The following is a 24,451-nucleotide window of genomic DNA, read 5'->3' as shown; positions in this document are numbered from 1 at the left end:
TTGTTTCTCTTTTTCTTTTTCTCTCCTTTATGTCTCACCATGTTTAGTGCACATATAATTATGTACTTTTTGAACTTTCAATAAAGATGTTTTTAAACAAACAAACAAACCCATATATGTAAACTGTCTACAAAGAAGAATGAATCAGGCGTTTCCAAAAACCGGTATTCACCGGAAACATATAACAGACTCTAAGTGTATGTTTTGAAGAGTGCTGCATGCAGAGTTTATACGCATCATGCAAATGCGGCTTCCATCCATTTATTATTTATTCAGAATCATCAGGAAGACATGCATTACATAAACAAGCAGCATGGTTTCCATTTCCAACATCTGGCATATTTGAACAAGACACAGCGCTCTCCTCCTGGACAAATGTTCAAGAGATGTATTGCAATTTGATCTTAGGGTGCTGCTATATTGATTTCTGAACTCGAGGCTGGGGGAGGGGGGCAGCAAGGGGGCAACCAGGAGAGGATAACGCAAAGCAGCATCTGGCAAGACCTTTTCCTTCATCTTCCCATTTCACGGAGCAACAAAGGTCCAGAGATCTGCATACCCACCTTGGGAGTTTCTGGTTCATTCAAGGAGGGATTGTAAACAGCAAAAAACAAAACAAGCCTAGCAACTAGTCCTCATTAAGGTGGCAGTAGCTGCCCTTACTGCCAGTTGCCCAATTTAACAAAAAAACTTGAAGCACGGGAAAGAATACCTACCCGGGGGGTGGGGGACCCACAACCCATTACAATGTCATGCTGGGTTTTTAAACAACAGGTTGCGTTACTGCTCAGATCGTTTCCACGGGGTCAAGTTCAAGTGGGGCAGGAGTGCAAGGGTTAAGCGCTGCCCCATTCCCTGCTAGTCCCCTCCCACTGTTGGTCCCTCTGCTCAAGACTGTAGCCTCAATCACGCCAACAGTGGAAAACGGGGGCGCTGAATCTTCACCCCCCTGCATGCTGCGATTGCTGTGGCCTGTTTCCCCATGGCCATGTTTCTGACCCCTGTGCCGTAGAGGTCAGGAGGTTGCAAAAGGAAGAATGGTATCTTTGGGAGTTTAAAGCTGGGGCTGCAAGCCCAGACATCCTGCACCGGTATAACAGTGCTTTTCTGAATGCGTATATGTATATATAAAAATAGTCACCTTAAAATTAAATGTAATAAAATTTTCCTATCATAATCTGCGTTTTTCCGATCCTCACCCCACACATTTTACGAGCCTGTGCACTTCAGTGTCACGTGGCCTTTTGTCTCTGGGTTCAACCAAAGTTGCTCCTAATCAGTATATTTTGTAGCCTCGTTTTGCGTTTTCTCCATACAAGGTTGCCCTGAGTCATTTAGAGCAGACGCTGTGGTTTAATAGAAGGGCTCGTCTAACAGAGCCTCTGCTTTTCACTCGTCCTCCGGGGGCTCGGCAAACCTCACTTGATCCTAAGTTCTCACCCGTTTTAAGGGGCAACAGTGCAGAAAGCAGATCTTTGGTGAAATACTTTATCGTACCGAAGGTCAGGGTGGGTACTGCGGAGGCAGAGGCTATGGTTTCAGAGGAGTGTGGAAGGCAATGCTCAGCATCGCCTTAAAAAGAAGAAGAAGCCTTGCATAGCGTATCAGATAGGAAAGAGACTCAACCGCGCCGAAGAGCTACTGTCCCGCAATGAGAATATTCCAACAGCATGATGTGCTCTTGTGGGATAGCCAAGCCAGCTGGCCCCAGTTCTGTTAGTGGCATTGGCGGGTCACCATCTTGACCATTTTCAGCGCCATATCTCCTTGGTCAGCTGGTACCTGTTAAGGAGAGGAACGTGATCTTTACTCTTTTTCCATTGTTACTTTTTTTCATTCCACCTTTCCTCCAGAGAGAGCTCTTGCACAAACACACTTCTTCCTGTCTCCATTTAATCAGCAGTGCGAGGTAGGTTAGGCTAAGAGATAATCGGCTTTACGGCTGAGTGGGGATTTGACCCCTGGTCTCCTAGGTCCAAGTACAGTGGTACCTCGGAAGTCAAACAGAATCCGTTCCGGAAGTCCGTTCGACTTCCAAAACATTTGAAAACCAAGGCGTGGCTTCCGATTGGCTACAGGAAGCTTCTGCAGCCAATGGGAAGCCGCAGCGGACATTCGGGTTCCAAAGAACATTCGCAAACCTGAACACTCAGTTCTGGGTTTGTGGCATTCGGGAGCCAAAACGTTTGACTTGCAAGGCGTTCAGGATCCAAGGTATGGCTGTAATGCCCTTTTATAATGTGGTTGGGGTTTGGGGGGGATGCTTTCGTTTTTATTTTTATTTTATCTTGTGAACCACCCTGAGACCTGCGGGTATAGGGCAGTCTACAAACCATTATTATTATTATTATTATTATTATTATTATTATTATTATTATTACTATTATTTCAGGACTCTATCACATCATGTTGGCATGCATGGGCTGCTATTAACTATTTTATCATTTGTCTGTCTGTCACTATGCTTTTTTTATTACATTTTTATTATGGATGTTCTATAACGTGTTTTTAATGTTGTACATTGCCCTGGAATCTTTTGATAAAGGGTGGTAAGAAAACTGAACAAATGAAAAATAATAATGACAGAAGCAGCTAGAGAGAATGTCACAGGTAGCCACAGCGAATGATTAGTCATTTAGAAAAGAAAGGGGGGGGGGTGCAACACCTAGCTATAATATCGTTCATCTCAGGATTTGTTAACTGAACCAGAGATGCCGGTGTAAGGCTCCCCTCCCCGCGCAGTATTTTTTGGCGTAGGCGGAAAACTGTAACAGAAATTTGAGGCCTGCTGATTTCAAGAGCAACCCAGCAAAGCCATTAACTTTGTAGAGATGACGAGATCGAAAAATTCCCAAGAAGCAAAGGCCAGTGCAATCTCATCATATCATTATCGTCTAATGAAAGGTCTCAAATTATGGGAGCCTGCCATCTTGAATAAATTATCCAATCATCATTGTGTCCGCTCCATGCTTCCACGCTGTAAGAAACAGAACTCCAGCGACCACTGCAAGGTCATGAGATTTGTCTCTTGCTACAGGGTTTAGTCATTTTGACATGGCCCCTTAAGGACAAAGCAGTTGTGTTCGCTTCCCTTTCCCTTTCATCCTTTGTAGTTCTTATTCAGGCCCAGGCAGGTACGAGAAGTATAAAGGGCACCTGGACGGTTAAGTCCAGTCAAAAGCGACTATGGGGTTGTGGCACTCATCTCGCTTTCAGGCCGAGGGAGCCGGCATTTGTCCACAGACAGCTTTCCGGGTCATGTGGCCAGCATAACTAAACCACTTCTGGTGCAACGGCACACCAGAACAGAAACCAGAGTGCACGGAAATGCCATTTACCTTCCCTCCACAGCGGTACCTATTTATCTACTTGCACTGGTGTGCTTTTGAACTGCTAGGTTGGCAGGAGCTGGGACAGAGCAACGGGAGCTCACCACATCACGGGGATTCAAACCGCCGACCTTCTGATCAGCAAGCCCAAGAGGCTCAGTGGTTTAGACCACAGCGCCACCTGCATACCAGAAGTAGCCTAGCCTTGGCTCTATAATAAACAGCTCCCCACCCTATTGGGAGTGCCTTTCGTGGAACTATTGTGACTATCAGCCTGCTCACATATAACCTATTGGTTTTTATGTATTTCTCTCTCGTCACCCCACAGACCTGAAGAAAAATACTTTGCAGCTTGAAAGCTGCTAGCAATATTTTATAAAACCAGCTGGACCAATAAAAGGTTTCCACTCAATTGTTCCCTGTTCCCTGTTCTGTGAAATATTAAGACGGCTATTACAGTTATGTCCTTTGGCTCCTTGCATGGGGGAGCATAGGCAGAGATTCTCCATACTGTGCTAAATCCCTGCTCTCCGAGTCATTGCACCCAAAAATGATGTACTTCGACTGCCAACAAAGTAACTCCTTGAAAAGTCTGCAACAGGAGCATCCAATTTAAAGCAATCAAGTCTTATTTATAGTCCATTTTGTTCCTTTCCCAAGCCATATGAGTTAACTTACCATGTGCCCAGCTTTCAGAATCCAGAAAAAGTCCAGGTTTTCATAGGACTTATGGAAAGCGGCCGTCACTGTGGATTCTGAGCCTACATATAAAGGCTTCCATCTTTGCGCATTAAACTTTTTCAGCATGGGCCACTTCAGTTTCCGCAGCCATGCTTCCTGGCCTAAACAGATAATTGGGGGTGGGGGGTGGGGTGGAGAGAAAATGCTCATGTAAGAGAAAGGTGTCCTGTTTTGCCAGACATCACACTCCACAAAAAAAATGGTGGCGGTAGCAGGAAATGTCCTTCTTGGGCTTTGCCATCTGTTTTAGAAGACCCTGGAATACCACTCTTTCCCCCCAGCCCTGCAATAATCAATGTAATCAATATAAAGGAACACAAAAAGAGCTCTGTGGGCCCAAACAGATGTCCATAGGAAGCCTGAAAGGGGGTAAAGTTAAAGGACCCCTGGATGGTTAAGTCCAGTCAAAGGCGACTATGGGGTTGCGGCACTCATCTCGCTTTTAGGCCGAGGGAGCTGGCGTTTGTCCACAGACAGCTTTCCGGGTCATGTGACCAGCATGACTAAACTGCTTCTGGTGCAACGGAACACCGTGACGGAAACCAGAGCGCATGGAAACGCCGTTTACCTTCCCGCCGCAGTGGTACCTATTTACTTGTACTAGTGTGCTTTCAAACTGCTAGGTTGGCAGGAGCTGGGACAGAGCGACGGGAGCTCACCCCGTCCTCAGGATTAGAACCGCCGTCATGAGGGCTAGTTACTACCGGAAGCTGTATCTTTTGTGAAAAGGGAGGGAGAAGGTTGTTTATAAAAGGCACCCCCAAACTTCAGCCCTCCAGATGTTTTGGACTACAATTCCTATCTTCCCCAATCACTGGTCCTGTTAGCTAGGGATCATGGGAGTTGTAGGCCAAAACATCTGGAGGGCCGCAGTTTGGGGATGCCTGGTCTATAATAATGTTGTTACTGGCCATGTTCAGATGCAACACCAGACGGTGGTTCAGCATTAAGTGAAAATGCTGATATCAATGAGCCTGCTCTCTGATATCAACAGCCCCTTCTCGACTGGCTTTGTGACATCCCTGATGTCATGTGCCGTGTGAAAGTCTACAATTAACCAGCTTAACAGGAAACCAAGTTCAGAACAGGGCTGGGGTTTTGAATCAACTTCAAACCATGGCTTGAGATCCTGGGAAGATTATAGTTAATTGTAGACTTTTACATTGCTTTCAGGTGAGTCACAAAGGTAGGAGAGATGAGACTACGCCCATAGAATTGTAGAGTTGGAAGTGACCCTGAGGATCATCTAGTCCAACCCCCTGCAATGCAGGAATTTGCAGCTGTCCCATATGGGGATCGAACCTGCAACCTTGGTGTTATCAGCACCATGCTCTAACCAACTGAGCATATCTTGACTTATTAAGTAGAGATATGATTTGACTAAACAGGCCTAAAATGTATATATGAAATCTGATAAACTGTGGTTAGTCTTAACAATGGGTGGATCTACACACAGGGGGAAAAAACCCGCTATAAATAAGTCAGAAATTAGATTATAACAAAGCAAAAAAAAAACAAAAAACCATGGAAAAGGGTGTACAAAAATTTCCTGCTCTCTGGTACCACCTGGTGTTGCATGTTTAGAACACATTCAAATCACTGTTTCTTTACTATTGTAGCTAGGATTGCCAGACTCAACAGAGGACAGGATTTCTGTGCCTTTAATTGCCCTGCTCTCTTTTGAGTCTGGAAACCTTAAAGAGAAACCAGCAGACCCTTTGTTTAATTTCCAAGCAAAGGGTCTGCTGGTTTCTCTTTAAGGTTTCCAGACTCAAAAGAGAGCAGGGCAATTAAAAGCACAGAAGTCCTGTCCTCTATTGAGTCTGGCAACCCTAATTGTAGCCAAGTCCAATATCTTAGGAAGGCAAGCCAGAATTGTTAAGAAACTGTAGTTAGGGATTGGACATTGCAAACTGCATGCTCCTCTTCGTGGCTGTACTGGGTGAGAGAGGACAGAGCACTCGTGCAGGAAACCCTCTCGAATGGCACTGAATCCAAACCAGAAAGAGGAACCAAGGGGAGGAATATTGAAATAGAGTGACTCAACTGGCAACACGATGAGATGTTACAAAAAGGTGGATTGCAACTGCCTGGGGATAACCATGACACTATCAGGGAATCATTTAAGACATTTCTAAGCATCTCGCACATGCACACAGAATATGCCTGTGACCTCTATAGTCACTGCCTCTCATCTCCACCCTGTCTTTCCTGATACTACGGTAACAATTATCTACTCTGGAACTGCCTTCAAAATTACTTTTCTAAATTGGCTGCTGTGGATTCACCTCTTCACGGCAGGTGGTTTGCATCTCAAATGCACACCTGAGCTAGCAAGCTTGTTCCCAGTCAGGTCTCCACAAACAATGTTGCCTTAGGTGTAAAGAGATAACAACATAAAAGTGGATTATTTGAATACAGTGGTACCTCGGTTTACGAACAGTCCTGTTTACGAACTATTCGGTTTACGAACTACGCAAAACCGGAAGTAGTGCTCCGGTTTGCGAACGGTCTACGAACAGAAGCCGAACGGTGGAAGGGAACTGGCGGCAGGAGGCCTCATTAGGGAAAGCGTGCCTCGGTTTAAGAACGGTTTCGGTTTAAGAAGGGACTTCAGGAACGGATGAAGTTCGTAAGCCGAGGTACCACTGTATAGGTTTTGTACATTTTGCAGAAGTTCTTGTTTTAGCCTAGGACAAGACAACCTGGTTATAATCCAAATATTTGACAGGTATTCAAGCCTGCTTCCAGAAGCCTTGAGTTTTCATGGCATTGATCATATTGCCTTCTGATCAAACAGGCCCTGAAAGCCAATCAGTTGTGCATATTAGCAACTGCACACTTCAAGAACTCAGCCGCAACGGCTTATCAGCATTGCACTTTTGCTCCTCCTCTTAAGCTGGGCCGATAAGACAGTAGCAGGGGGTGGGGTGGGGTGAGGGAACAAATATTAAGTTTCCAGATCTTATAGCTTTGAAAAAATTGGAGTAATGACTGGTGAAGTCTCAGAATGGGGCAGAGCAAGTATTCCAACTCCTGAGCAAGCAAGTTTAACACTTATACCAAGGTTTCCCAAACTTGGGTCTCCAGCTGTTTTGGGACTACAACTCCCATCATCCCTAGCTAGCAAGACCAGTGGTCAGGGATGATGGGAACTGTAGTCTGAAAACAGCTGGAGATCCAAGTTTGGGAAACCCTGCTCTATAGTATCATGACTGTGAGACGCAAATGGGATTTCAAAAATGCAACACCTTGCCTATATCGTCATCCTCCCCATCTCTGCTGACCCCTGACCCTTGCGCCCCCCAGGAATATCCTTACCTATGGTAGAAACGATCAGATCCAACTGCCCATTGTAGACGGTAACATTGACCTTGGCTGCCAGCAAGTCGTCTACGATATCTATTACATTCTTCATGAAGTCTTCAGCCATATTTGCAAACACGTCTTTTGACTGGCCTGGAAGAATGATGGCAAAAACATTAAGAGACGGGAGGGAAGGAAAGGAAGTATAATCAGCGTGGCTTTACCACTCATGGGGCCAGGCCCTGAGTTATCTGAGTCAGTATGATAAACTGCCAAGGAGAAGTGGAACATTTTATGCGTTGGAGAAGAAATCAGAACATCCAATGGCATGCACTTTAAGAAACAACTGTTGATCGCCTTCCATTTTTTCCTGTGCAAATAAAGCTGCGTATCAACTCCAACAATGAATTTGCATTTTTTTAAAAATATATATAAGTGCAAATCTTAAAGTCTTCATGTATATACGCTCTTCTCATTAAACCGAGAAATGTAACTGAGAAGAATATACTTCCACATGCTCTCTTAAAACTAAACAAGCCTGCCAAGACAGACATGGCATTTCCACCAAGGTCCACAACTGCCATCAGGTCAGAATGTAATTTAGACTCAAAGGCTGGCATCCAACTGAGTACTACTCAGAGTAAACCCATTGACATCAACGCAGCTAAGTTATGTCCAATAATTTTAATGAGTCTACTCCAGGGGTCAGCAAACTTTTTCAGCAGGGGGCCGGGTCCACCGTCCCTCAGACCTTGGGGGGGGGGGCGGACTATATTTTGAAAAGGGGGAAAAATGAACGAATTCCTATGCCCCAAAAATAACCTCGTTCCAGAGGTCCGTTCTTAACCTGAAACCATTCTTAATCTGAGGTACCACTTTAGCTAATGGGGCATCCTGCCGCTGCAGCGCAATTTCTGTTCTCAACCTGGGGCAAAGTTCTTAGCCCGAGGTACTACTTCCAGGTTAGCAGAGCCTGTAACCCGAAGTGTTTGTAATCCAAGGTGTTTGTAACCCGAGGTACCACTGTAGAAGGTAACTCAAGAATCCAGTTCAAAAAGTGGAAGAGTTCTAGGGAAACAGGCTGGAAATGCTCTATCACAGGCGTAGGGAAATCAGCCCCTCCAGATGTTTCGAGACTACAACTCCCATCATCCCTGACCACTGGTCCTGTTAGCTAGGGATGATGGGAGTTGTAATCTCGGTCCAGCATACCTGAAGGAGCGTCTCCACCCCCATCGTTCTGCCCGGACACTGAGGTCCAGCGCCGAGGGCCTTCTGGCGGTTCCCTTGCTACAAGAAGCCAAGTTACAGGGAACCAGGCAGAGGGCCTTCTCGGTAGTGTCACCCACCCTGTGGAATGCCCTCCCACCAGAGGTCAAAGAGAACAACAATTACCAGACCTTTAGAAGGCATCTCAAGGCAGCCCTGTTTAGGGAAGCTTTTAATGTTTGATGGATTTCTGTATTTTAATATTTTGCTGGAAGCCGCCCAGAGTGGCTGGGGGAACCCGGCCAGATGGGCGGGGTATAAATAATAAATTATTATTATTATTATTATTATTATTATTATTATTATTATTATTATTATCTGGAGGGACGAGTTTACCTATGCCTGCTCTATCAAAAGGACCACCCCCTCATTTTTCCAGAGATCAGAGTATGCAAAATACTGCTTATGTTACTAGGAAATCTTCAGCTTTATTCCAGAAGTTATGGCCCTACCTCCCCATTTGACATGGTTTGGAATTATTTTCAGCTTCTTCCTGATGGGCCCGTTCATCAAATCACTCAGCTTGTCCTTACTTTGATGTTGTACATGACGCTGGAAGAGTTTCACTTATGGAAAGAGGAGGGGAGAGAAATAGAGAAAGGCTTTTATTGGGAGACTGTATGAGCCGGTTTATCTGGAAAGGTGACGCATATTAATTATAGAGCCCAAAGCCTTGCCCTTCAGTTCCAAGAACTGCAGGGAGATTTCTAGGAGGCCAAAAATTGAAAAACAAAAAACAGCCTAAAATAGCTTGGGGGGGGGGAATCAGACAGCATGAGACAGCAATAAAACATCTCATGAGTGGCAGTAGAATCAAAACTAATAGCTAAAAGACAAATTAAAAAGTCATAGCTTGGCACCAAGTCACACAATTCGGTGCTACCGTAGGAAAGATTCCCCGGGGGAAATATTTCCTTTCCTTGGTCATATGACCTGTCTAGTCATATGATCCGGTGTAGCATCCAAGGCTAGAAATGAGGCCTTGCGTAGAAAAACGGAAATTCCCAAACGTGGCAGTTGGAGGAAATGTGTACGAGGCACAATGATATTTCTGGCAATGATAAACCCGCCCTCCAATAGGGCGTTTCCAATAATGGCTCCCTCTGAACTTACACACAGGGACTGTTTCACTTGCAATGGATGCAGCAGCTGTAGACGAAGTAGTATCCTGAGTCAGAATGTTATAGAAATTCACACCATTCGTGTACTAGAAAAGAAAATGGAGAAGGCAGTGCGGAGAGTGAGAATGAGAACTTTTCACCAGAAGACATCAGTACACCTCAGCTTTATACAGCTCTGGGTTTTCCCTCATGACAAGTCAAAATTCAGCCTTTTGGGTGGGGGAGAATGAGCTTATTAGGGAAGGAGATTGTCCAAAAAATTGTTGAGGGGTGTTTTCTTGACATACAATTCCTGGTTCTGTTTGGAAAAAAAAACCCAGACATATGGCAAGCCTACCACAAGTCGTAGGCTTGCACCCAGTCATCAAACTGTCTCTGCTTCTTCAAAACTACTAATCCAGGGGTTGGAAAGGCTTACCAGGCATGGGCCGGATCATTCCCGCAGAGATCCTCCGTGGGCTGGTCTGGCGCAGCACAACACCAGAAATCGTGTCTGTGCATGTCCGCGGCGCCAGAAATCGCTTCTGCACATTCCCAGATGCCGAAAATCGCGCTTGCGGAAGCGATTTCTGGAGCCGCAGAAGAGAGTCCCTGTATAATGGATTAGCCCCAGGATGGAAGATTTTATTATACCCTGGATTAGAAAGAGTTAATCCACCTCCAGCTTAACTGACAGCGCATCTTTAGGAGGCAGGAGGGAAGAGCTGTTTTGGCAGTTGGAAGAGGGGGAGTGTGGTGACAAAAAGGGAAGAAGGTGGTTGTGGGGCCAGGATAGTGGTGGTTTAGGTTAGTCTTAGGATAACTTGAAGTTAAAGTCTGACAGAGTTAATGTATAACTGTAACTAAGATTGTAAACTTATGCATTGTTAAGAAAAGAAAAACCTATGTTCTCAAGAAAATAAAATTCATCTTCTTTTTGTGCCAAAGAGTATCGTCTTGGTTATTCCAGCAGCGTATTAAAACTCACCGAGGTGGAGACTCAGAAAAGGGCAAAACTTACCTAAGGAAAAGGGGATAGTTTGTGTCCTAGAGTCACACAGGAAGGGCAGTACTGTATGGTGAAAACCTAGAGTGCCACAAGTTTGCCAGGGTGATATGGCAGACTGATGCAGTGGGGAATCTGAGTTGAGGGAGTCCCTGTTCTGTAGGCAAGAGGTTGTTCATTCAAATAGCCCTGAGTGTTTGTGGGATCAGGCCACGAAAGCTGGAATTAGACTCTCTTTACTGAGAAGCCCAGAATTGAGGAGTTTATTTTAAGGCGTAAGGAATTGAGTGGGGATTGCTTTACCCCTGTACCCTTTTGTCTCATAATCTATTGGCAATGTCGGTGAGGGGGTTCATCGCACCCCGCACTGCACTGCAACAGTTTAGCGCAGCGCACGGGGACTCACTAAGTGGGCGGCTCGGTTCGGGGGCGGCTCAAGGGCCAGTTAAGTGACCCTCATGGGCCGCTTCCGGCCCATGGGCCTTAGGTTGCCGACCTCTGTCTAATCTGCTCACAAAAACTCCTTACAAAACTTACCTCCTCTATGATATCTTCAGCCTTACTCCAAAGCAATGTAGCCAGCTTGAATTGCCTTTTGTTTATAGCATCAAGGACCTTTTTGGCAGCCGTAGTCACTTGTTTCAAACCTTTATCATCAAGGTAAGACTGCAGGGCGAAATAGGGAAAATGAACATACATGAAAATCATATGACAGATGTGTTGACCATCCTGCCACATGCTGGGGACAAGGTCCCTACTTTCAAGAAGACAGTCCTCTATTTGAAGGACGTCCTCTATTCAAAAGGATGTGTGGTCCAGGGATGGGTTAAAGATCAAGAACTATAAAAAAGAGACAGCAGGGACCTTCAAGTTGCTTACCAACACTTAGCACCTAGAGCAAGCATAGGCAACCTTGGCTCTCCAGATGTTTTGGAACTACAACTCCCATGATCCCTGACCACTGGCCCTGTTAGCTAGGGATCATGGGAGTTGTAGTTCCAAAACATCAGGAGAGCCAAGCTTGCCTATGCCTGACCATAGGTGCCAAGTTCCGGATTGAAAAATCCGGGATCAGCAGCGCCGCGGCACCGGAAGTCGCTTCTACGCATGTCCAGAAGTGCATAGAAGTGACTTCTGGTGCCGCTCTGCCCATTTCCAAAATGTCTGCAGCACCAGAAGTCGCTTCTACGCATGTCCGGAAGTGCATAGAAGCGACTTCTGGCGCTGCAGACATTTTGGAAATGGGCACAGCGGCATCGGAAGTCGCTTCTACGCATGTCCGGAAGTGCGTGGAAGCGACTTCCGGTGCTGGCGCGGCACCAGAAGAACATGGCCGCCGGCAGGAGCTCCGTAATCCGGGGGAATACGGGGTATTTTGCCATTCGGGACACCTGCGGGAAACGGTAAGAAAATACGGGGGTTTCCCAGGGAAAACGGGGTACTTGGCAGCTATGTGCCTGACCAAGAGAGGGGCCAGGTACACACCAAGTCATAGTCTTCTGCACTATGGTAGGGCATATTGTGTATTTCGAAATTTGTATCTACAGTATACACTTAAATTAGCACATGTAATTCTTATGCAAGTCTGAATCCTCTTTTATTCAGTAATGCCTGAAGCTCCGTACATACCATATCTACAAAGCACCCCACACAAACACAAGGTATCCCGGGAACTGTAGTTTACTCAACACAATGCTTAACAAATGACAACTTGCAGGATTATTTGGGAGAGAGAATGTGCTTTAAATGTATGGTGTGCACACAGTATAAGGGGCCGTCCTAGCATCTGAGAGTACTGCAGCCCAAACAAGAGGGGAGTGGCTTTTGCATTTCACATGAAAATATGACCACCTGCCTATGGAAATACAAGGATTCTGGGCTGGATGGGCCTTAGATCTGACGGTTCTCATGAAAAAGAAGTAAAAAACAATCTGCAGAAAGCATGGACCGAGCAAACACTTACAGTGCTATAAAGGTAAGGTCCCCAGGAAATCACAGAGTCTAAAGGGTAAAAAAGAAAAATAAATAAATCACGAGTTGCCATGATACAATAGACTTCCTTAACAGCCAGGTAAATCCACTCGGGCTGGAAAAAAAATCCCCGATTACAAGGAAGATGTTCTCAAGACTCCCATTAACATACCTAGAGGAGAAATCCACGAATCGCCAAGTGCTACACCGAGAAAATTGCACTTTATGGTCCCAGCTTGAATAGCCTTTAAAAAAACAAAACAAAAAAAGTCAGCAAGAGTTTGTGTAAAATGAGATCTACACCAATACAAACAATACGTATCATTTTGAGTAGGGCACAGGCAATTTGACAGTACTGCCTTCAAGAACACATGGACCTATAAACAGGGCCTGTCGATTTCGGATGCTGCTTCCGAGCAAACAGAGAGGAAGCCAGTATAGTCGTACCTTGGTTCTCGAACGGAATCCGTTCTGGAAGTCTGTTCGACTTCTGAAAACGTTCAAAGACCAAGGTGCAGCTTCCGATTGGCTGCAGGAGCCTGCATCAGACGTTTGGGTTCCGAAAAAACGTTTGCAAACTGCAACACTCACTTCCGGACTTGCGGTGTTCGGGAGCCAAAACCTTCGAGTCACAAGGCGTTCAAGAACCAAGGTATGACTGTATTCCTCAAAAGATGGCACCCATGAGAAGAGGCAAGTTGCTAAGGAAGAATCCATTCTCTTTAGCACAGAGATGGGAAGCCTTTGGCCCTTCAGACTCCATCAGCCACAGCCAACTTGACCAATGGTCAGAGATGAGGGAAGCTGTAGCCCAGTGACCTCTGGAGGGCTACAGGTTATTGCCTCCCCCCCCCCCAACCCTATACTTTAGCAGGGAAAGGTTTGATCCACGTACCTTATGCAGTTCCAAAGCGATGCCAGCAGCCATTTTGCCTCCGTACGATTCTGAAAAGATGTAGAAAGGGATTGTCTACAAGAGAAATCCCATGAAACCAGTTAATATTTTGAGCACCGTACATTTTATTCACCTGCCCCTCACCTCCAAACAGACAAAAATAAAAGTTTCGGCGTTTCCTTCCTCCCCAAACGCACCAGAAATTGAACTATTCTGAGGAGCAAGACCAGATTATAAAGTCTTCACTTCCATTTGCAATCATTAAGGGTAAATAAGGCCACAGGATAGTGACCATATACATCACTCAACAACTCTAGTATGGCCTAGAGCAGGCACCCCCAAACTGTGGCCCTCCAGATGTTTTGGCCTACAACTCCCATGATCCCTAGCTAACAGGAACAGTGGCCAGGGATGATGGGAACTGTAGTCCAAAACATCTGGAGGACCAAAGTTTGGGGATGCCTGGCCTAGAGTCAGGGATTCTGGGAATTGTAGAGTCCCCCCTAAGGAGTTGGTCATCAGATTTTTGCCACATTCTCTTTCCAAAGACAAAACAAACTCCTCCACTATAAACTAAGTATACCAAGTTGGATTGGTGTGCATGAAATCTTGTGCATTCCAGTTTTCACTTCTGAAAAACCAAGGACTAGAATACTATCCGACTCATCTCGAAGGAGCCCAGGGCACCTAGCTCCTCCATTTCATTCTTGCAACAACCCAGTGAGGTACGATAGGGCCAACACTCTCAGCCTAAGGTCACCAAATGCTGAAATAATGGGCTAATGCTGCCAATTTCTTCAAAAGTACAATACAATACAAGCAGCACGCAAGGGCACAAGATTCAATCAAGTTTCAATCAAGTATTATTAGTACAAAAAGAAAACAATAAGAGAACCATATATAAACGCTGACACAGAAGCCAAAACCAAACGTCAAGCAGATAGCATATACAGATAAATACCGAAAGGCAAACCTGTCTTTATGGTCTTTGAGGCTATGTAGTGGTCGACCTGCTGCCACTTTGCTGACCACTACATAGCCTCAAAGACCATAAAGACTGGTTTGCCTTTCAGTATTTATTTGTATATGCTATCTGCTTGATGAGGGATTTGATTTCCCCAGACTTCCTCAAACGCATTGCCTCACACTGGCCCAATTTGAGGAAGGGGAGAATGCGAGGCAATAAGTGCAAAAGAGCAGGAAATAAACAAAGTGTTGAGACTCTTGTGCTCCAATCCCTGCCAATACTTACTCAGGACTCTACAATGACTCAAACCTTTCTGGAAAGTCATTCGGCCTAGTAACTTAAAAACACCAAACTGGGATTCTAAAATGGAAGTATACTTCCCCTTTTCAGTGGCTGTCATTTGCAGGGCGGGGAAATTCTCCACACAAGAGGGGCATTCAGACGTCACGATAAACGATGGTTTATCGAGACAGGAATGAGCTCACATGCTCCTAACATCTCTCCCAATTTCCGGTGTATTTCCTTTGATTCATCATAGTTCAGCATTCTGTCTGAACCCTAAACTGAGACTGATCCCAGGTATGGTTTGTTACAACAACCCACCGTCATAGCCCTTGGTTTGAAGACTTGCCAATTTTTCAGATTAATGGCAGTTTGGGGTTTGGAGGAACACTAAACGGTGGTTAATCAAACCGGAAGGTAAAAAAAAAAACTTCCGAATTCCACCGTGCAACCAATGACCTCGTGTCACACACATCATGGCAAGGATGGTGGGTGGAGATAATAGTGTCATAAGAAATCGCCATAATGGGTACATTTGACTTCAAAATGGTAAACATTGGACACCTGATTCTAGGCTTGTGTGGCCATTCAGTGGACTACTTGCAGCTCTAGCTGTAGAAGTAGCATTTCCTATCTAATATTTAAAATTATTCCATCTTTTTTTCTAGTCACTTGCCTGGAATTCTGTCTTAGAATTGAAGAATTCTCTGAGAACCACCATCAGGTCCGAGGAGACTGTGCAGAGATTTGTGGCGTACGCAAGCGTATCGTTCACATAGCTGAACCCAGTGCCAACAGGGTTGTCGACAAACAGCAAGCTTGCTGTCTGCAGCTGCATCACCAAAAGAAAACAGAGTAAGCGGTCTATATACACCGGCAAAACACACACACACACAGTCACAAAGAGAGAGAGATAGAGAGAGAGAGAGAGAATGAGCAGTAGTGTGGCTAAAGATGACTTGACAACAGAGCAAAGCGTGCCTGCTTAAAGAAAAAGCCTCCCCAAAGTTCTCACATTTCCCTTTTCCATCAGGTTCAGGGAAGTAATTTTGATGCCCCATAAGTGGACTGTTCCTCAGAGCCATAGCTACTATGTGTGTGTGTGTGTGTGTGTGTGGCTAGACAGGGTTTTTTTTTGGCCCAAGTGAAGCCTCCAGGGGAGTGCCATTGAGGCTCCCAGCCTGTGAGGGGGGCGGGTGCCAAACCGGGTCTTTGACCCTGGTGAAACAAAGCCTATTTTCCCCCTTGCTGTTCCACATCATTGTTTTTCGACTGCATTGTTTGAGGTTTTAGATGGTGTGTAAATATATATACATCTATATATATATATAAAGTCCAAGTTGTCCCTGCGTCCAGTTGTCCCGTGTGTCCCTGGGGTACTGTGCATGGGCCCCAGGGACACAGGGATTGGACAGCAGAGACAACGTACACACACGCGCACACGCTCCCCCACCCACCCCTCTGCCAACTGCCGCTCCCGGCCGGACAAGCGCCTCAGTGTGCTTGCGCTAAAGAGCGAGGAGGAGGAGGAGGCTGCTTTAGCCCCCTTCCCCCCCCCCCTACGACCAGCAGACCAAGGGGCTCAGTACCTTGGATGCCGGTCTGGTGGGACATGACGGCAAGCAGCCGCCAGGAACTGCCACCTCTCGGGCCGGGGGCAAAGGCAGGAAGCGGCGCCGGGGAAAGAGAGCCGCCACTCAGCGCCTCGCTTGCCTTCGCCCCGGCGGAGGCTCCTTCGGGCCAGGCAGCGGCGCCAGGACTCGGGCCGGAGACACCGGGGAAGCGGCAGAGACACCGGGAAAGCGGCAGAGTCACCGCTGCCATGTGCAGCTGAGGAGGCGGTGGGCTGAGGAGGGCGGCCCGGGCCGAGGCGGCGGGCGTCGAGCCGAGGGGGCTGCCAGGGAGGCCGCCTCGAGCTCCGGGCTCCTTCCTTCCTCCTCCTCCTCCTCCTCCAGCAGCAGCAGCAGGAGCGCGACAATGGTGGGACCCCCTCCTCCCATCTCCCGGCAGCTCCGGCCGCCCCTCGCGGCTCCTCACGGGCGTCGCCATAGCCTCTGGCTGGCTGCTGGAAGAGGAGGAGTAGGCTCGCTGGCCCTGGGATCCACCCACCGCCGCCTCCTTTCCGCCCCTTGGCTGCCTGAGCCCCGACACCTCTCCTTTTCCTAGCGGCGCCCATGGTGTCCTGGCCGAGGAGGTGGCGCCGCGGCCCCGGCTTCTGCCGAGACACGCGCTCTAGCGCCCGTTTTTAAACGGGCTGAATTCCACTAGTATATATATATACAAAGACACAGTACAAACTCTTTAACATACGCTTGCAAGTTTTGACTATCAGCATAAGCAGCAACAAGCCTTTGAGGATAGCTAATCTTGTGAAACACACACACACAACATCGACAACGACTTTTACCACCCACATAATGCAAGTGAGGCTTTTCCTGGAATGATGATTCCATTTTTCACTCAGGAAGATGTTTCACCCACTGCATTTCTGCTTGTTGAGCTCGTTTAAAAGGATCAGGGCCAGTTAAAACTTCCATTCTTTGGTTTTTATCACATTTTTAAAATATAATTTTCATTATTACCGTTTCCAAAATCGCATTCACATTCGAATATATATTCCCACCATTAATATCTTTATGATAAAACAATCAATAACTTACCTTCCCCTTCCCTGATTCCTTTAATTTCCCCACCATTCCTGCATATTCTTATATGTCCATTTGGCTCACTTTCTCCCTTTATTCTTCCTTTTTTATATATTATACCATTGACTTTACCTTAATCTTGCTAGCGTTTTCACTTGTTTACAGTTATTTTCCAAATACAGTGGTGCCTCGCTTAACGAATGCCCTGCTTAAAGAAATTTCCGCTTAACGAAAGGATTTTTCGAGCGGAGCTTGCCTCGCTAGACGAATGCGTTTTACGAACAATTCGTCTAGCGAATCGCGGTTTCCCATAGGAATGCATTGAAATTCAATTAATGCGTTCCTATGGGCAAAAAAAAGGTCGAAAAAAATTCAGTGCATTCCTATGGGATTTGCTAGACGAAATTTTCGCTATAAGAAAAGACCCGTGGAACGAATTAATTTCGTCTAGCGAGGCACCACTGTAGTCTCCTTTTTAGTGTTGCAAACCACTACGACACATTTCTGCGATATAGCAGTATTTAAATATTTTTACAACTAAATGAATGAATAAAATAAGTGCCAACTCCGGTTCCAAGAGGAAAACATACAGGAAGGATCCTAAAGCCCACATATTGTATGGGCAAAGGAAAACAGAAACAGGAAACAGAAATTGCGATATAGTATGACCAACTGCAATGTGCAGAAATCAAGACCTGGAAGAGCCATTCGTATTAAATTCCATGGAACATTTCCTGCTTAATCTCATAATCATGTGAGCAAGCATGGTTAACTCCTTAGACAACAATGGATGGGTGGGTGGGAAATGAATCTTCTAGTCACAAGCCATGATACATACCCAAGTTGTCCTTCTTGGCTTTAGATCACTATCTAAAGGGCCAATCTCTTCAAAGTTTCCGAATCCTGAGCCTGAAGCCCCCGGGCCACCCTGTAAAGTCACACAGATTAGGGGGGAAAGCAGAGAAAAACAGATTATAAACCTTTTACGTATAGCCTTTCCCTCCTTTGACGCCACAAAATCCCTGCAAAGTAGGTACCGGTAGTTGTGGAGATAGATGGTTTCTCCTATGGCTGAATGTGGATTGCGTTTCCTGAACAGTTACTGCAAGGTGTTAAAATTTCAACTCCCATCATCCCTGTCGCTGATGGGAGTTGGATTCCAACATCAACCAGTAGAGCTGGGCGACATCTGGTTTTCAACATCGTGATGTTTCACCAGCTAAAACATCACAATATACTGGTCTATAACAATGTCCTAGGTAAAAGGTAAAGGACCCCTGGACGGTTCAGTCCAGTCAAAGGCGACTATGGGGTTGCGGCGCTCATCTCGCTTTCAGGCCAAGGGAGCCGGCGTTTGTCCACAGACAGCTTTCCGGGTCATGTGGCCAGCCGGACTAAACCGCTTCTGGCACAACGGGACACCGTGACAGAAACCAGAGCGCACGGAAATGCCGTTTACCTTCCCGCCGAAGCAGTACCTATTTATCTACTCACACCTATTTATCTACTTGCTTTCGAACTGCTAGGTTGGCAGGAGCTGGGACTGAGCAGCGGGAGCCACCTCTCCCCCCCCCCCCCATCATGGGGATTCAAACCGCCCACCTTCTGATCAGCAAGCCCAAGAGGCTCAGTGGTTTAGAGCACAATCCTTCTGCAAATCAGATCCCATATCCTGCCCGAACTTACCTGAAGCCACATGATAAGAGGGAGCTGCGTGAAATTCTTCGCAGGGCTGTCGGCATAGTACAGCCACCAGAACATGCTGGCATTGGGCCTGACAGTGGCATACCCCCATGCCTGCTTCGGTTCTTTTGGTTCCTCTAAATACACAGCTGAAAAGGAGGAGGAGGAGAAAAACACTGGTTGCTACACTTTATAGAAAGGTGGTGCATGAACTTGACATAATAAATATGGACAGGAACCCTTTTGACTCCAATACCAAGATCAACATTCGGCCAGTTTAAACACACAGAGCTGCTTCTTCCATCACTGTGTCAACGATTCTTTAGAAACTGCTGCTTGTGCAATGGTTCAGGCTGGTATCACAGCTGGTAACTGCAGAAGCCCAGAGACCTACTCTTAGATACAGTGGTCCCTCGACTTACGAATTTAATCCGTTCCGAATGCACATTCATAGGTCGAAAAGTTTGTAGGTCGAAAAAAGTGGTTTCCCATAGGAATGCATTGGAAACGGAAAAATTCATAAGTCGAGAAAACCCCATCTAAACCGCAACAGTTTTCCTTTCGGATGTCGAAAAAACCGTAAGCGTGCAGCCATTTTTTTTTCATTTGTAGCTCGAAATTTCATAAATCGAGTACTTCGTAAGTCGAGGGACCACTGTATGTTCAAGGCTACATTGCAAAAGGGTATTTGGTGTGATTTAAAGCAGGCATAGGCAAACTCCAGCCCTCCAGATGTTTAGGACTACAATTCTCATCATCCCTGACCAGTGCCATAGCTGTCAAGTTCTCCCTTTCTTTAAGGGAAATTCCCTTATGCTGAACAGGCTTCCTCGTGAGAAAAGGGAAAACTTGACAGCTATGCCTGACCACTGGTCCTGTTAGCTAGGGATGATGGGAATTGTAGTCTCAAACATCTGGAGCGTCGGAGTTTGCCTTTGCCTGATTTAAAGCAATAATTTGGGTTGCATTCCACACAGCACTAAGGTGAACATTCACCGTAAGAGTTTCTGCTTGCGCAACAGAACAACCTCCCACTCTCCTCCACGCCAGCTAAATCTATTGGGCGGGTTCCCCTGGAGTAGATTTGGGGATGGTGCAGGGGACACACAGGGAAAGGAGAGGGGGGGGGGAGTCCCATTGTGCATCAGCGCAAACAACCATGACTTGGGTGGGCAGTCGTCTCAGCTTGGCACTGGAAATTCCAAGAACATTGCTAGCAGAACATTGCAAAGGCAGCCTACAGCTCCTACCGTAACGTCTTGTGAACAGCTAGGATATTCTACACATAACCAAGGGAAGGAGATAACTAGGTGACCTTCACCCCCACAGCTGTGTACTTAACCGTCTCATCTCGTTTGGATTATATCTCAGAATTTGTCACATTACTCAGAAGCACTGGATGTTCTGTCTACACCCCAGCAAGCTATGTACATCCCAAGCATGGCACTGTTACTCTGGGACATACCTGAATATATTTATGCATTCAGCTTTTTTGAAATGAAAATGGATGTGAATAAGAGGTTGTGGTCTGGTTCACACATCCAGCAGAAATGAGGTGGCGAAATGACTTCTTACCACTTTGGACTTACTACAGTGGTACCTCGGTTTTCTAACGTAATCCGTTCCAGAAGACCGTTCAAGTTCTGAAACGTTCGAAAACCAAAAACTCAATAGCCGACAGCTAGGCCTCAGGATCTTGCACTCAGTGGAAGCCGTGTGGCATGTTCGACTTCCGAGGAGTGTTCAAAAACCGAAGCATTTACTTCCGTGTTTACGGCATTCGAAAACCAAAATGTTTGTCAACAGAGACTTTGGAAAACCGAGGTACCACTGTACTTCGGACTGCACATAGGGAATTTCTGAATGCTCCTCCTCTTAAGAACTCCCTAGAAAAAAGCTAACACTTCGGGGAGAAAAGTTCTGTATGTTATCTCCCTGCTGTGCTAGATTTCTGCTTGCAGAGATCACGCACACAACATCCAGTAGTGCAACTCTCCATCTGCAATCAGAAGAGGCAGACCCATTTTGCCATCATGTCCTGCTAGATCAGGCTTCCTCAACCTTGGCCCTCCAGATGTTTTGAGACTACAATTACTGCATCAAGTGGCCTGGTGTGGAGCTGTTTAAGCAAACAGGAAGGATTGTCACATTTCAGTCTCGCCACACTAACTGCAGCACACAGCTTGATAAACACGGGCGTAGAAACCAACCAAGTTCTTTGCTGTGTAGGCTTCCAACAAAACCTTTATTGTTCTTCACTGCATTCCACCAATAGGATTCAGCCTTCCTCCAGAAACTGGTGCCACAACAGTCAATGCAACTGCTCTGGGTGAGAGTAGCCTCCCCACCCATCTGTGGGTGTAAAGCTACGGTTGCGAATGGACTACTCCCAGAAAACGGTGCCACCTTTTTCTTACGTGGCTGTTATGAATTCTTTCAGCAGAAATTCAGCCAGAGCCGGCCATCGCTCCATCTCTATGCTGGGAATCTAATCCCCTGTTGAATGCAGTTAACTGTTAAATCCAATGCATGGGGTGGAAGTTTGACAAATCTAGTCCCAGAGAGTAAAAGATGTACCCTGTGTGTGTTTCTATGCCTTTTTATTTCCCTGTGTTCCATGGGATTTACTCCCATGAAGAATGCACACAGGATTGTCACTTTGGAAACGCAGGGCAAATCCTGCAAACACGCAGAACTTTCACACATACATTTATTTATGATTTATTGACTGATTTGTAGACTGCCTTTTAAGGGAATAGTTACCTTTCTATTAGTGTCATCTGCAGGGGTAATAACTACAGTGGTACCTCTGGTTACGGATTTAATTCGTTTCGGGGTGCCGTGCACACCCTGAAAGATCCGTAACTAGAGGCTTCTGCGCATGCACAAGTGTGAGCGGCGGAACCCTGAAGTGTATACTTTGCCGCAGCTGTAATCTGAAGACTCCGTAACCTGGAGGTTACACAACATGAGATGCCACTGCAATTGCAAAGTATAAACAGGTAACAGACAACGTGGAGTTAAAAACTGCATTACTGCCCATAAAAATGAGCAGAAGTCACTAGTACAACAACGGACATGAATGAAGAGGGTCAAATTAAAAATGTCAAAGGTGGGGATGAATTCCGCAATCACAGGGCCACCACCAGAACACACTTGCTCTGGTACCCATCACTCTAATGTCTTTTACTGTTGAGACAGACACATAGCTAATGGTCAAGGACAATAGGAGTTAAAGGTCAAAGTCTGGGGTGCCACAGTTCCCCATTCATGTGTCAGCTGATGTGCTGCAGCAGCGAGCATCATGAAAAGTGCCTAGTGTGGATATTCAATGTGGTGCCCTGCACTTGCTTTTAGGCTCCAAGCTCCTGCCATCTCTGAGCTCTGGCCATATTAGCTGGGGCTGCCAGGAGCTGGAGTCCCATAGCACCTGAATGCCCCCCACAAAGACTACCCCTGCGATACTGAAAGCTACAGGGTTAGACTGCAAAGAAGGATTCGCCCCTGCACTTTTATTCGTGGTGCAGACAAGGGGATTTCAGCTCTTCTTTCCCTAACGGGCTGCATAAATACTACAGTGTGATAGGTTCTGACCTCCTAAACTTTCTTTTCTTCCATTCAGACATCACAGGTACAGGGGCCCCACCCTCCCTTTGCATCTGCACAAGGGCTGGGTGGTGGGCAGAGAGGATCAGGTAGAGGACAACCAACCCATCTGTTTAGGGGTTCCAACCCACGTGTTTAACCACAGAGAGCTAGCTGCAGGGATCACCAATGGTGATTCACCATCTGAACCATTACAGAGATCGGGCGGCTTGAAAGTAATCCAGGCCACCAGGCAGAAAGAGCTTCTCTGTAAAAGCAGATCCATGCTGCAATCCTGTACCCAGGACTTATGTTAGGGAGGGCAAGACACCCAGCTGCCTTCCTCCTCTGGCTCTGTCTAGCAGATTCGGAATGAAATGTCTCAACAACACTTGTTTTAAATTACTTTCTTTTGACCCCAAGTGCTCAGAAAAATCTGTCAAAATCTTTACTTTTATTTCAGTATTTTTATTTATTTTCTTGATGGGGGGGGCAGATGCCCCCACCTTTGTCTATACCCATGATCCTATAACCAGAAGCAACCCCCCCCCCCTGAATCCGAGTCCGACAGGTATCACACCTAGTGTACAGGATTGCGGCAGCGGCGGGGGGGGATGCAACCCAGAAGCAAATTCCTTAAGATATCAGCATGGGCATGGCGGGGTGGGGAGTGCAGCTGCCCCCCCCCCAAATTAAGTAAATAAATAAAAATGCTTAAGTAACTGACCAATTGCATTGCAGATAATTTGGTTCTGCCTCCCTAACAGAAATCCTGCCTGCCCCAATAAAAATAAATCCTGGCTATATCCATGGATACCAGTGAACCCTGCTTCCAAAGAGGTAAGTAGTTGGGAAATAATAACTAAGCGTGCATTTACAGTTCAGTTTAATTGTGAATAATAATAACAAATAAAAATTTATTATTTACACCCCGCCCATCTGGCTGGGTTTCCCCAGCCACTCTGGGCGGCTCCCAACTAGGGTTGCCAGACTCAATAGAGGACAGGAATTCTGTGCCTTTAATTGCCCTGCTCTCTTTTGAGTCTGGAAACCTTAAAGAGAAACCAGCAGACCCTTTGCTTGGAAATTAAACAAAGGGTCTGCTGGTTTCTCTTTAAGGTTTCCAGACTCAAAAGAGAGCAGGGCCATTAAAGGCACAGAAATCCTGTCCTCTATTGAGTCTGGCAACCCTACTCCCAACAGAATATTAAAAACGCGATAAAACATCAGCCATTAAAAACTTCCCTAAACAGAATAAAAAAATTCCTTCAGTAGCACCTTAAAGACCAACTAAGTTTTTATTTTGGTATGAGCTTTCGTGTGCATGCACACTTCATCATGCATGCACACGAAAGCTCATACCAAAATAAAAATTTAGTTGGTCTTTAAGGTGCTACTGAAGGAATTTTTTTATTTTGTTTCGACTCAGACCAACACGGCTACCTACCTGTAACTTCCCTAAACAGGGTTGCCTTCAGATGTCTTCTAAATGTCAGATAGTTGTTTATTTCCAATCGGGCACTTCCCCTCCTCTAAGAGCTTAAAACAACACACACGAAAAAGCCATGCACTCGGTTGCAAAGGTCAGCTCCCCTTAAAACTCACCTGAGCCCAAAGTGGCCAGAGAAAACAGCGCGATCGCGTGCGGCAGTATCAGCAACATCTCTGCTCT

General features: G+C 46.1%; 1 protein-coding gene across 1 annotated transcript; it reads right to left on the bottom strand.

Moving 5' to 3' along the window:
* Positions 1-248: 248 nt before the first annotated feature.
* On the bottom strand, positions 249-24,451 carry SCPEP1 (serine carboxypeptidase 1). Its single transcript, XM_035103840.3, has 13 exons — positions 24,385-24,451; positions 19,198-19,343; positions 18,350-18,439; positions 15,543-15,698; positions 13,618-13,692; positions 12,895-12,967; positions 12,715-12,752; positions 11,289-11,417; positions 9,759-9,852; positions 9,098-9,211; positions 7,392-7,529; positions 4,008-4,171; positions 249-1,782 (listed from the first exon to the last, which is right to left on the bottom strand). The coding sequence occupies exons 1-13, from the start codon at positions 24,440-24,442 to the stop codon at positions 1,717-1,719; spliced, it is 1,341 nt and encodes a 446-aa protein (XP_034959731.3). The 5' UTR covers positions 24,443-24,451; the 3' UTR covers positions 249-1,716.

The sequence above is a fragment of the Zootoca vivipara genome, chromosome 2 (assembly GCF_965207765.1).
Source record: "Zootoca vivipara chromosome 2, rZooViv2.hap1.1, whole genome shotgun sequence".
Classification (NCBI taxonomy): Eukaryota; Metazoa; Chordata; class Lepidosauria; order Squamata; family Lacertidae; genus Zootoca; species Zootoca vivipara.
Note: the sequence above shows the minus strand (reverse complement) of the source record. Positions and strands in the feature narration are given on the sequence as shown.